Source organism: Pogonomyrmex barbatus, unplaced genomic scaffold, assembly GCF_055798465.1.
Source record: "Pogonomyrmex barbatus isolate J1 unplaced genomic scaffold, ASM5579846v1 scaffold3, whole genome shotgun sequence".
NCBI classification, from domain to species: domain Eukaryota; kingdom Metazoa; phylum Arthropoda; class Insecta; order Hymenoptera; family Formicidae; genus Pogonomyrmex; species Pogonomyrmex barbatus.
In genome coordinates, this window is record NW_028297127.1 from 10,897,817 (window position 1) to 10,912,151 (window position 14,335).

The following is a 14,335-nucleotide window of genomic DNA, read 5'->3' on the forward strand; positions in this document are numbered from 1 at the left end:
AACGTTACTTTTCTCTTCGCGTCACAGACTACAGTATTGAAATATTAATTTCACCAGGAGAAAAAAAGCTTGCTGATGTAACACGTAGAACATTATGTAATTGTCGAGAAAGCTAGTAGTATATTTTTATAACTTATATTTTATTCACAATGGATTTGCAAGTATATTTCAAAAATAGATAAAAAAAATTCAGTTTTTAAATGTAAAAGTTTCAAAATCTATGTGTCTAAATTGTTTTCTGACATGAGATAAGTCGGTTTAAAAAATAACAGGAAAGAGGTATTGAAAAACCTGAATATTGAGCAATTCGTTTTCTTCTAATTTAATACACCGAGGAATAAAGCTTTTCAATTTATCAAAGAATTATGCAGGAGAATAAAATAGATGCAGTATTTTTGAATGTTTTAGACTAATTTGAGTTAAATCGATTGCAATTCGGAAATAGTCGAATGATGCTATTATCGCCCTACTCCTGTTATCATAACGGTACATGTCGCAGTGAATTAGATTTCAAATAAATATGGTTTCCACAGCAGTTTTCATCAGTATTGTGCTTTGGTAGTCTGAGCATTCAATAAAATAACTTAATTTTGTTAAACATCTCTCGTCATATGTTGATGTTAAAATGAAGCTTTCAATTAAAAAATTTTATTTTAGCGTAAGAAAATATAAAAACTAAAAGTATAAATCTCCAGCAAAAGTAAAATGTCGTAAAGCTGAAATTCTTATGGCCAATTTTTTCAAGAAAAGATTATTAAGTTATTATTATATATGTATGTTATTTAGAAAAAAATAAGATTCTTTAGTAGCAGAGTTCCTCTTTAAATTTCTGTGATGTGAAATAATCATCGGTGGAGGTGCATGTCGGTGCTTTTTCCGGAGGGTTGAAATCAGGCGACCGGTGCATTAACCCTCCGGTCGTCGACCCTTCGAGCCAGTTACGTCACTCTCCCTCCTCCTCCTCCTCCTGCTCCTCCTCTCCTCCTCTCCTCCTCTCCTCCTCCACCACCACCTCCTTCTTCTCTCTCATTCCGCTGCCCTTACCGCACACCCCTTCCCACAGGGAAGCCTTCCTCCACTCTCCCCTCCTCTCTCGGGTAACCATCATTTTTGACGTCGTAACGAGTCGCGATCTCATTTTCATTTGATTGCGCGAGTATTTCGGTGCTCGCTTGAGGTTACCGACCCCGGTGCATCTACTTTAGAATCGGGTCAGCCGCTTATTATCGTGGTAGGTGTTCGCTCGACGGTATCTGTCCACCGGAGCGGGAGTTCTTCGAGATAACGCTTCCCCGCAGGGCGAAATCGGACCACCGCAATTTTTACACCCGATAAATTCGTCCCGCGAAACTTGATATCATTGAAGAAAAGTATAATGTATTTATTCTTGCCATTCAAAACACATGTGTCACTTTGTCCGATACATTAATGCCAATGCCAATGAGCCTTAAAAAGGTTCGAAACTCATAAGGGTGCATTCCGTTACATTAATAATAACTGATATTTGTTGGTAATGGGAGAATTGAAAAGAAAACTTTCTAGAAAAAAAAATTTCTAAAAATAATGAATTAATTCTCAATTATTTAGATAGATTATTTATAGATCATTTTACAAAAATGTGAATGCTGAACGGAATTTTTATATAAATCTATAGACATAGATAATAAAATAATTGGAATATGATTTGGTAAGCATTTTACTTAATGTACAAGGGCGATTAAAAAATATAACGATAAAAATCAATATTTGATATTACAATCAAATGCTACTATATCACCGCTATATCGTTTGATAGTACCAGTAGGGTACAAAACTGCGCGCACGGGAGCACGCAGCCATCTCTGACCTCTGTGATCGACTTTACCGATATCGATGCCCGGGCAACAGAACGGAACGGCAAATTCTTGGGGTCGTAGGAGAGTGCTAGAACGAGCTAGCGAACAAGCGAGCGGTTAATGCCCCCGAGCAGAGCGGAGAGTGTCGCGACTGTTGGAGCGGCGCGCACGCGCACACGCGCGCGTTACGTACGTCACCGTTACTCCGTTTCGCGTCCTTCTCTCTCCCTCTTTGGCATCAAACCTCCTCCTACTTTTACTGTAGTACCTCCCGTCCCCACTCTCTTCGCGTGGTAGCAGATACGCTCACCTTCCCCTATCGTCCCTCAGTCAGATCGCTGTCCCTCTTCTCCCTTCCCTCTTTCGTTACAGCAGTCGCGCGCTCCGGTCGTTGGCCCCGCGATCGTGTGTATGTCCCACACTCTGTTCACCTATATATATATATATATATATATATATATATATATATATATATATATATGTATATATGTATACGTATACATATAAATATACACGCATATATATACATATACAACCCCATATACTATCATTGACCGATGTCTTTTCTGCTAATCTTTGATATTGTCGCTGTATTTTTACAGAAAATAAAATTGGAACTTTGATGATTACCGATCGAATGATCCCAGCAAATCGCAGGAATAATCTTCACACAATTTTATCCCAAGTTGAAACTACGATGTCAATTATTATTGGTAACGCATTCTCGCACATTGCCATATCGCATGTTCCAGAATTAATTTTCAAAGGATTTTTCGTACAGTTGTTTTAGTTTAATTTAGTGTCTACGAAGACACTATAATACTAATAATTAATTTCTCAGTTAATAAGGTCTTGCGGAAATGAGATTTTTTTCTCGTTGCGGAATCGAGAACGGAGAATAACAGAACTTTCTCGACCTGGCGAAAGTTTCGGCGGATGCGAGCGAGCAAAGTGCGAGTGTGTTGTTTCGTTTGATTCTCCTTTCAATACATTTTTCCTGAAACTATTGTTGAATTCAGTATTCGCTATTGGAATTGTTAAACAAAGCAGAACAATTCGATCATCTACATTTACAATTATAATCACATTTTGTACAAATCAAATTAGTATAAAAATATAAAGAGGAATATTTGAAATTTTCTTTCATAATTAAAATATAATTTTTAGCAAGTAAAGTATTAATTATAGAGTGTCTAATCTTTCTTACAAGAATTTTGAGAATAAGACGCGTGTGCAAAGAAGCATTTGCAACTTGAGGTAACGCGCGAAGGTGGTCGCCCCCTGACCCGTCACGGGCCATGCACGGTTCGAGAGATCGATGCACCGCATTCCCCCACACACCTCCTTCACCCTTCGCTCGTCGGATTCCCGCCGACCGAGAGGTTCAACAGGGGTTGCTGGCCTCGTCCGGGCATCCACGGCAATAGCTCGTGGCCCGATAGCATTTCGCTGTAATTCCAATGATTTTTTTTGCAAAAAGAGATAATCTCAAATCAGAAATTTTTTAAGCTCGCATTTTATAAGAAATCTTAAAAATATTATACAATTAATTACGTAGTTATATTTTGAGATCTTAAGTATATTAATTGAAATACCTTATAATGAATTAGTTATCAAAACGGATTTTAATTATAAAATATTGATTTATGGATTATCATGATGGATCATCATCTTAATTGACGCGAACTATCCTCCCCCGTTCGAGAAGTCGAAGACATAATTCGTCATTCGAACACAACCGTTTGAAATGGTCGAAGACAGCGAGACTTAATATTGGTAACGCTGACAGTTCATTGACTTGTATCAAATGCTCGCGCCGATTGACAGCCCGGGCGCGGAGGTGCAACGGTACATCGTTCTCTCGATGGGCTCCGCACGAAGTTGAGGTAGGCGAGGTCGCGCGTCTGACGTCATGGCGGAGTTACTCGGCGACGAGCATCGCCAACTTTTCGTACGCGTACGTGCATCGACGCACACTCGTAGTCGTCGACGCGACGACGACGACGACGACGATAACGACGACGCATGACGAACACAGAAACATATAGAAGCTTCACGAAGGGTCCCCCACGCGTTGCACGTTACATAATCGTCTCGCGAGGTCATTGACCGATACACAACGGGAAATACCTTCATACTAACCTACCCTTTTCTCAATTTGTCTTCATTTTCAATTCTCGTCTCCTTCATATCTCTGTGAGCGACTAACGGAACGGATTTGGGAATAAAGATAAAAAGGTACATTAAATAATCAAGGGATTTCTATATTCACATTTATTTGCGAGCGGGTGGATATTAGAGGAGTATTCAACGCGAGGGTAGGAATCCGAGAGGTGGAGGTAGGGGGGGATAGGGCAGGTCATTCGGAGAGGGTGGCTCCTCTGGTCGGTAAATAGGTGGGGGGAGGAGGGAGGGAAGAAACCCGTTAGTAGAGCGCTCGCGAGGCTCTATGGTAGCGCTCTATAGTAGATACGACGAAGAGGACATCATCTAGAGTTCACTCCAGCGCGAGAGAGAGAAACTGGGAACTGGGAGAAAGAGAGAACCCAAAGAGGGAGACGGCCGAGGAGCGCCAGTCCGCGCAAGGGGGACTCTCACTTTCACGCGGTGAACTGCGGGTGAACGTCCGGGAATTAGGTCACAGTGTCCCCCACCTCGGTACGCCAGAGGCAATGTGCCGAGGCTCTATGTTCTCTGTGCTAGAAAGAGCCAGTCCACAGCCAAGCTTCGATACAAACGGTCGCTTCTTTCCTCCCTCGAAACTCGCGTTGTACTTAGGTACGCGCATCCACCGCGGAGCCAGAGTACCCGACAAGAGACTCCACGCGGGTTTGGTGAACGCGCAAATTACGTGAGGACAGTGACTAACGCGAGCTGCCAGAGACAGATTTTCCCGTTTTCACGGAGAATATTATCACCTAGGTAGCATCATTAGTTTCGGACCGAAGGATACGTGAGCGAGTGATAATCATTTGTTTAAGCTGGACGAACCAAACGGCGCGGTGGTCTACCGTATTCGTTCGGTTCGTTAGACGCCGTGCGATATTTATCTCAGCCGGAGTGGATTAATGGGGTGCTTGTGCGAATGTGATTTGGCCGCCCCGCGTTCGGGGACCGATTGCTCATCGGGGTCTTCGTCGGACAGCGACGGTCAGATTGACGAAGGTTTTGTTGGTGATTCGCAGGGCTTCTTTCGCCGGAGCATCCAGCAAAAGATTCAGTATCGTCCGTGCACCAAGAATCAACAGTGCAGCATCCTTCGAATCAACAGGAATCGCTGCCAGTATTGCCGTCTCAAAAAGTGCATCGCCGTCGGCATGAGTCGTGATGGTGAGTCTCTTTTATATTTTGTACACAAGAATAGACTTTAAGTAATATTTGTAATGAATCGATTGTTATTGGGAAAAACGTGATTATTTAATTTAATTATTTAATCGAAAAATATTCGAGGATCTTAGTCTAATCTTATAATTATACTAAAACATTTCAATAAAAATGTAATAAAATAATTTACTTAAAAAACTCACTTAAAAAAATACTGCACTAATTTTCTTATAAACAGATTCGCAAGTTAATCAAATCTTTTTAATTATAAAATGTCGTCACACCAGATAAAATTAGATAAAATATCACATATACATTCTTTTTTCTTTCGCGCATTGTGCTCTTTATAAAAAAGTTTCTAAAATTTAGTTTGCCGGGTCATTGACCATTTGCGTAACTTCGTTTCCCGCGACACGATGTAGTGTCGCAACGGGCGAAAGTGGCCAATTCGCCGTTTGAGAAAGCAACGGGGATTATCTTTCGATTGGTGCAATCAGATATTTTGCTGTCTTTCCGACCAATTAATAAAATCCTGACCGCATTTTGTCGAATTATCAGTAACGCAGCTACGCGGGATGCTGCACAGCATCCCTCGCCGGGATCATTGACCTAGGTCGTCGACATGTCGCGCGGCGCCAATATATATATATATATATATATATATATATATATATATGTGTATATGTATATATATATATATGTATATGTGTATATATATATATATATGTATATGTATATATATATATATATATATAAAACATATATCGATATATATTGTTCTTTTCAGAACAAAATTATAACGCGCTTCTTCTCTACATAGATACAAAACTTGATATTTTTATGAATTAATTCGCGGTGATGCAATTTTTCAGCAATAGTAATTTAAATATAGCCGAAAATATAGTAGACTTATAATGATATGAAAATTATCTCTCGTCGTAAAAAAAAAAAATCGTACGCGAAAAAGCGCATCTACCGATATCAACGTGATCCGCGGGGTCAATAGACGGCCGTTGCTCGTCTGGTGAGCGACTCCGTGTCCGTACCGTAGAAAGAGTACCGCTACTCGCCGCTACGTCCCCCGGTGACCCTCCCACCTTCTTCCACCCTCCTTTCACAGCACCGCGCCTCTCTGTCGCCTCTATCCTTCTCTCGTTCCCCACCTCGGCGGTAGCGATCGTTGTCGCTCGCTCGGCTTCTTCGGTCGTGGAACGCAACCATTCCCCACCGACGGTGATGGCGCGCCGTCGCGTGGCGCTACACTCCATGCGGAGACCTCGCGAACTTTGCTTCATAACTACATTCCCCTTCCTCGAGAGATACGCTCTTCTCCTCTCCCCCTTCTCTACATTGTCAGAATCCACCTGGCTGGTAGGCGCATGCTCCCGTCGCAGGCCACTGTCTGGCCAGAGTCGTACGTGACTAACTGGTCATAGCGCTTCACGCCTTGCTACGGATAATTTGTCGTCGTCGACGTCGTTATTATGACCGGGCGCATTTTCTCCACTTTTATCACGTTGTACTTTCAATTATGAGAAATCGCGAATACTTACTTACTGCAAATGCAACCTGAAAAACAAGATTCATGTCCTTGAAGTTGAAGCGAACTTTAATACGAGATTGACAAAACTTCAAATTGAAAGAATAAAAATATTGAACTTTAAATATCGAGTCGCTTTTTCGCTAGCAGACTGGGACACTCCAATTTTCGATACTTTTCGGAATTCATTATTTGGAATCAAAAAACGCGATTCTTCATAATATCCGATTACATGCTATCGTGATTAAATTAATATAAAATCATATGTTACATGAGACATATTTTTATGATGAAAAATTCGAGAATGATAACTAACTAAATAATCAGTAGTTCGCTTTAACTTATAGGATGTACGTCTTTAACGTTAAAGATCGATACTCTGCAAATAGATAAGCTGACTATCGATACTAACTGGTGACAACAGGATAGGTAGATAGCGAGGGGTTGCACAAGGTCGTCGAGGGTAAGTTACCCTCGATAAAGGAAGTTCGCATCTGCGCATAAAGAAATTCAACTCTCTCTCTCTCTCTCTCTTCTCTCTCTCTCTCTCTTCTCTCTCTCTCTCTCTCTCTCTCTCTCTCTCTCTCTCTCTCTCTCTCTCTCTCTCACTCTCTCACTTCTTGCGCCGGGCGCTACGGCTCGACGCGTCGTACATTTGCTCGCTATATAGTGTATATAGGTCGGCGGTACGCCTCGTGCGGCTGTCGCTGAAACCAAGTTCAAGGCCAAAGGCTCGGCAAAGGCCACATTCGCGCGCGATGGTGGGGGTCGTTGATGGCTGAATAAGTGGAGGGGCTGTTGAACGCAACCCGTGGAACATCACTCAGTCGGCGGTGATGCTGTCTCGTGTTTGCACGCGTACTGCGGTCACGCTCGTTTTTTAAGCCCGGAGTGGCAGACCTCTGCCTCGCGTAGCACGCGCGCGCGCTATCTCGCGCCGTGCGATCACTTGGAGTGACCCGCGACTCGCGAGTCAGCCGAGGGGATCCGATCGTGGTATATCGCTCAAGAGGAACGATTTAGAGTTCGAGGAGGGCCTTGTCACGTATCGAGTGACAGCAGTAGTGTCGAACGGTAGTGAGATCTAGTGCCGACAGTCAGGAAAGTCAAGCACGTGCGTCAAAGTGAGAGCAGGTCGAAAGCTAATCCGGGGATTTAACGTGGGGTGTTTCCCTGAACCGTCATGGGAGACGAGTTACCAATTCTTAAAGGGATCCTCAACGGAGTAGTCAACTATCACAATGCACGTAGGTGTCCCTTCGACGATGATATTCGGCTCGTAATATTTTAATTTTGATAGAGAGCAATTGAATGTTCAGCGTACTTTCTAATTGCGAAGATTTGCAACGTGCGGAGCCAGTGCGGTGCTCGTGAGCGCGCACGGCACTTTCATCTCTCCGAGAAAGTCGTGCGCTTTCCCCTCTGACTTTTTTTTTACCTTTGAGGCGCGAAACCATATCTGGTGTGACGATACTCACGCTTTGAATAGCCGTGGGTCGCGCATTTCTTTCGATTCTCCCGCACGTCCGAACATTCACGCGAATGCCGACATTCGTTTATGTGAAGGTCATCTCGCGATAGCGGTCGGGTCCGTTGCATGATTCACCCATTGATCGCATTAACTATTTATCGTCGTCCTTCCTTTTGCGCGCAAGGTACGAGCGCTCCATACTACTGACATACGTCTAATCTCTTGATTTTGCCCTGTTTCTGATTACAGCGGTGCGATTCGGCCGCGTGCCCAAGCGTGAGAAGGCCAGGATTCTGGCTGCTATGCAACAGAGCTCCCACAGCCGTTCTCAAGAGAAGGCGGTAACGGCCGAACTGGAGGATGAGCAACGTCTGCTTACAACCGTGGTGCGAGCCCACCTCGACACATGTGACTTCACCAGAGACAAAGTGACCCCGATCCTCGCCAGAGCCCGCGAGACCCCCAATTACACCGCGTGTCCACCAACCTTGGTAAACAAGCTCGACCTTTCCTCTTGACATTGGCATCGGATTACGCAAGCCTGTCCGCGTCACTTTTGAGATTTGAACGGTCGGCATCTATGCTGACGTCAATAGCTACGCGGGCCTTGGGCCATCTTGATCTTTCAAGCGTTCTACGCGGAAATCACGCGCGAGAAACCAGGCGACCTCGGCGAAAGAGGAAGCGAGATCCGATGCGAGCGCGTAAATGTTTAGTTTCGTATCGTCCCGCCTCGTCTCGCCACGCGAGGACGCCTGGTATGCTGTCTCTCTTCCGAGTAACGATAGCGACACGGGCGGCCTTCGGAACGACTTAACGATTCGTCACTTTCTGACCTCGGAATTTGGTTCTTTTTGTTACAGGCATGCCCCTTGAATCCTAATCCGCAACCGTTGACTGGGCAGCAAGAGTTACTTCAGGACTTTTCCAAAAGGTTCTCACCGGCCATACGCGGTGTCGTGGAATTCGCGAAACGTATACCTGGATTCAACCTGCTGGCACAGGATGACCAGGTCACTCTATTAAAGGCTGGCGTTTTTGAGGTGCTGCTCGTGCGGCTGGCCTGTATGTTCGATGCTCAAACGAACAGTATGATCTGCTTAAACGGCCAAGTGCTCAAGCGAGAGTCCATCCACAATAGCAGTAATGCGCGATTCCTAATGGACTCGATGTTTGATTTCGCCGAAAGAGTCAATTCTTTGCGATTATCCGATGCTGAGTTGGGACTGTTCTGTTCGGTAGTGGTGATCGCCGCCGACAGACCTGGACTTCGTAATACCGAATTGGTCGAACGTATGCACAATAAACTCCGAAACGCTCTACAGACGATATTGGCGCAAAATCATCCCCAGCATCCCGATATTCTTCGTGAACTATTAAAGAAAATACCCGATCTAAAAACTCTGAATACCCTCCACTCTGAAAAATTGTTGGCTTTCAAAATGACTGAGCAACAACAGCAGTTGCAGGCCCAACAGCAGCATCAGCAACAGCAACAACAGCAGCAACAACAAACACACGTCATTACTACTCAGCAACAGCCTCATTGGCCAATGGAAGAGGAACCTCCGGCTTCCTGGGGTTCAGCTTCGGACGTAACTTTGGACGAAGCGGTAAAAAGCCCCCTAGGTAGTGTGTCGAGCACCGAAAGCACCTGTAGTGGTGAAGTTGCCTCTTTGACGGAATATCATCACGTAGCGCCAGCCAGTGGTCATCACGCGTCGAGCGCGCCTCTCTTGGCCGCCACCCTAGCCGGTGGACTCTGTCCGCATAGACGACGCGCGAACTCTGGCAGTACCAGTTCTGGCGACGATGAACTTCATCGTTCTACCATGTCAAAAACTCCACAGCCGCCGCAGTGTCGCAGTTTCCGCAAGTTGGACTCGCCAAGCGACAGCGGTATCGAATCTGGCACCGAGAAACCCGACAAACCGGCCAGCAGCAGCGCCAGCAGTGCTCCCACGTCCGTATGCTCGAGTCCACGCTCGGAAGACAAGGAAGTCGAGGATATGCCAGTGCTCAAACGCGTGCTTCAAGCACCACCCTTGTACGATACCAACTCATTGATGGACGAGGCTTACAAGCCCCACAAGAAGTTCCGCGCTCTACGCCAAAAGGATAGCGCCGAGGCCGAACCAGCTGTGGTAGTTCAGCACACACAATCTCAGCTACACTTGCATCTAACATCGCCACCGGCGCGCAGTCCGCCCACTCAAACGGCGCAGTCCCAGTGCCCACAAACGGCGAGTCTGCTAAGCAGCACGCATTCCACTCTTGCAAGAAGCTTGATGGAAGGCCCGCGGATGACAGCGGAACAACTGAAGCGCACGGACATCATACACAACTACATAATGCGGGGTGAGGCCAGTCCCAGATCGCCAACAGTGTCACCGTCGCCCGCGGAGCAGTGCGCTACGACCACTACAGCGATCACGCGCTCGACGCAAGGATCTCAGGGTCTGCTACAATGCGCCACCACGAGCTACTCGAACAGATGGCCGGCCACCTCGGTGATCACGACGACGACAGGTGCGCGACAGCAGCAACAGCAGCAACAGCAACAACAGCAGTCTTCCTCAGACTATCTCGCTGTTGCCAACTCTCCGGCTTCATCACCGCGATACCTCTCCGCGGCGGCAACCAGTAGTACGAGCACGAGTCCGAGGCCGACCTCGAGTACGGCAGCCACGTTGGTGTTATCGGGCTGCCCAAGCAATATGATGGAACTGCAAGTCGACATTGCGGACAGTCAGCAACCGCTAAACCTATCCAAGAAGTCGCCGTCCCCGTCACCATCGCCCAGACCGCTCGTTGGACCTTGCAAGGCCCTCTCTCTCGAGGCGTAGTGTTCTCGCATACTCGAGTGATTTCCCGTAATACGCACTGACGTGCGCGCGCGCGAAATCGGGATATTCGATCCACCTATCACCAGTCGGCGAAGACTCGTTGTTACAACGCGGTACAATCTTTCCCGGCTCTTAACTAGAAACGAAAGTGCCAGGACGCTCTGAGCGCGTGACAAACCAAATAATTTATTAATTTAAATTACTTATCGCTAAAATCGCGCGAGAAAAGAGGTGGAGGTTACGGAGGAACGGACAAAGTAATCTCCGTGTATAATCACAAGGAAGACAGACGTTTAGTGGCAAGTGCGCGAAATAATGACGGATGGACGCTTGCACAAAAGTGCCGATCCGATAAAAACAACGGTGCCGTGTAGAGTCACCTATCCACCTAAAACTACCTATATATATATATATACATATATATATACATATATACAATATATATATATATATATATATATATATATATATATATATATATATATACACCTGTCTACCTACCTAAAATCTATCTGCTCTAGGTGTATATCTAGAAGATAGAACATCTGCGACGAAAAAAAAGAAAGGTTGAGTGTTACAGAAATTAATAATCTATCTACATGTGATAATCATGGAAATCGCGCATTCTGTACAGTCTCCACCTCATTCATTCATCATCTACTCTACTATAATTATTAACTATAAAACTAATTAATATTATTGTAATATGTGTAAGGTATCATAATCGTAAAAAATTATCATTTCGTGTACGTGTAGAAAAAGATGCGTATGATACTCTTGCGAGGAATGGATGAAAGAAAGGCGTAGAATGAATAAGGAAGAGAGAATGAATGTGACGGATGAGCGTGCTTGTGCAAATGAGTCGGGGCAAATCGAAAAGCTTCTTGATCGCGGTGGCAACCGAGAATGAGAATCGCGTATGCGATTTTTAAAGAATTAAGCGTTTTGTTATGAGACTGATCGGCCCGCCGCACGGCCACCAGTTTGCAATTACCGTACCTTTATATTACGTGTCGTGTCTCTTCGTCGGGAGGACGACGCGAGAATTATATCCTCTAATCGCGTCGTATAGCGAGATAGGTATCGTAGGCCCGCTTAAACGCGTTATACAATATTATGTGTCGTGTGTGCATGCATGAAAGTCAGATTAGATAGATCGAGACAGGATTGCGAAAGAGAAAGTGAGAGAAAGAAAGAGTGAGAGGAGAAAGAGAAAGATAGAAAGGGAAAGAGGGAGAAAGAGAAGGAGAAAAACCGCGAAGCGCTCAAGCAAAGCGGAGTTCCGATTAAAACGGCAAAACGCAATGTAAATAGTAGATTCGTAAGGCTATGTCCTGGTAGGCGCGAGTGAACCTCTTCTGCTTCGAAAAAAAAAATCATGAGGGAAAGTTAGAAAATACGCGACGGGCCGCCGCCGACGTGTTGTTGAGACGCCCGCCCCACACCCCCCTCCCTTTAACCATCCCGAGCATGAATCCCAATCCCAGCATGAACATCGCATCAAATATGTATACACTCACTCACAACACGCTGAATTGCGAATGAGCAAACCGATTTTGAAACACTTATGCCTCTTTTTGAGAGACAGATTAAATCCCCTTGGTTCAACCTAGAAGGAACTTTAACAACGTCCGCTTTGAGTCTTACTAGCTCAATTCTTAAATTAACGATTCAAATTGAACTGCAGTGATGTTCGATCAGATTAAAAAAAAAAAAAAAAAAAAATTAGTATTCTTCAAGAATGAGGCATTAAAAGCACGTTCAGTCTCCCGGTTAGAACATAGCCTAGCCAAAATATTCCTAAACACCTATCCTTCCCCCCCCCCCTCCCACCTCTCCAGCTTAGAGGCCTCTGTATTTATTGTACCTAAAGAAAGAATGCACTTTCTTCGCCGTATCGAGTGTACCACATCCACCCGTTTGTCTGAGCGGCTCCTCGTAGAATCCTTTTGACTGCCCTTACAAGACACGCATATACACACACAAAATAGACACTTATATACGACATACGACAGCAACACATGCATACTGAGCGAACACTTATTCTTGTCCTCTCCCCCGCAGACAACCTAGCGTTGATATTCGTAATACTTGTTATGCATAAACTACACATAATTATTATAGTAAACGATACATAAAGTATGATATATTTCCCTATCCATTAAGAAGAAGAATACAAATACAGCTGTTGTTTCTGGTGGAAAAAAAACGAAAAATATGGATAAAATGTACTCTACTACATACAATACAAATGCAGCCCCGCATATTGCCCAGTGAGCACGTCATTTTGTACGCTTGGGAGTTGTGAGGTCGTCTGAATAAACATTGTCTGGTGAATTATACACAAAAAATATTGTCTTCTTATTTATCTTTAATTCATAACTTTACGATTTTTTTTTTTTAAATCAAACCTACATTTTTCAACGATATTCAAACCTTATAATCCTATAATAAATTAAACTTTGTCTATTTTGTTCGAAAACAGAGAAAGGCGATAAAAAAATTAAAAAAAAACATCTTTATTTACGAAGAAAGCACTTTATATTATTTAATTTTTAAAATATTTGACTTGCACGATTAAATGAAATGCTGATCATATATTCATTTAAGCAGACATCCTGTCGTTTATATCTTTTTTTTACAATTCCTTGAACTTTTATACAGCCTTGGTAAGTATAATATTTAGATACGAATACGATTCGTAAATGTATTATCGAGGACACCGACTTGATTGCATAGTCAAAAAACAAAATATATTCTTGTTGATTATTATGTATTATTATGTTCTCCATCAAAATCGCTCGGATGATTGATTGGAAAATAAAAAAATAATTATTCAATTATTTCTTATTTTATTCTTTTGTTGTTACTTTGTTTTACATTCTAGAGAAGAATAATATAAGACAAATATAAAAAAAAATAATGTATGTACAGTGTGCAAATTTAATATCGTAAACATATGCGGAAATTAATTGCGACAGACATGCGAGTAATGGTGTTCTCCAGTTGTATAATTGTTTTTTCGAGCTTTTCCGCATGAAGCTCGATATACGATCCCTCTCGTTGATCCACCGAATCCACCTACGGTGAGGTGCGGCATAACAGAAGCGGTAACCACCTCCCCCCCCAACTCGCGCAAATACCTACATTGGAGGCGCGTGGCATATCGTGGGCGTCGGTTGCCACGCAACCTGCTTCTCGCTAACGTGTGAACTGTCCTATCGTGAACTCTGCACTTCGCCTCCATCGCATCGTGCCGATGCGCTTCATCATAATTGCTATGTCACGCGAGGGCGTTGTATTTTCGAATAAGGAGGAT

General features: G+C 44.0%; 1 protein-coding gene across 5 annotated transcripts in view; it reads left to right on the forward strand.

The window, feature by feature from the left end:
- Positions 1–13,367, forward strand: part of E75 (ecdysone-induced protein 75) — a 90,498-nt gene extending 77,131 nt beyond the window's left edge. For 4 of the 5 annotated variants that reach the window (XM_089080510.1, XM_011642466.3, XM_011642467.3 and 1 more), the window contains exons 3-5: positions 5,021–5,165; positions 8,420–8,661; positions 9,034–13,367. In XM_089080510.1, the coding sequence (XP_088936636.1) occupies positions 5,021–5,165; positions 8,420–8,661; positions 9,034–11,016 (2,370 nt within the window). In that variant the 3' untranslated portion in view covers positions 11,017–13,367. Of the gene's footprint in view, positions 1–5,020; positions 5,166–7,505; positions 7,947–8,419; positions 8,662–9,033 lie in introns of those variants that run through there. The other variant, XM_011642469.2, reaches the window with a different exon arrangement.
- Positions 13,368–14,335: the final 968 nt, after the last annotated feature.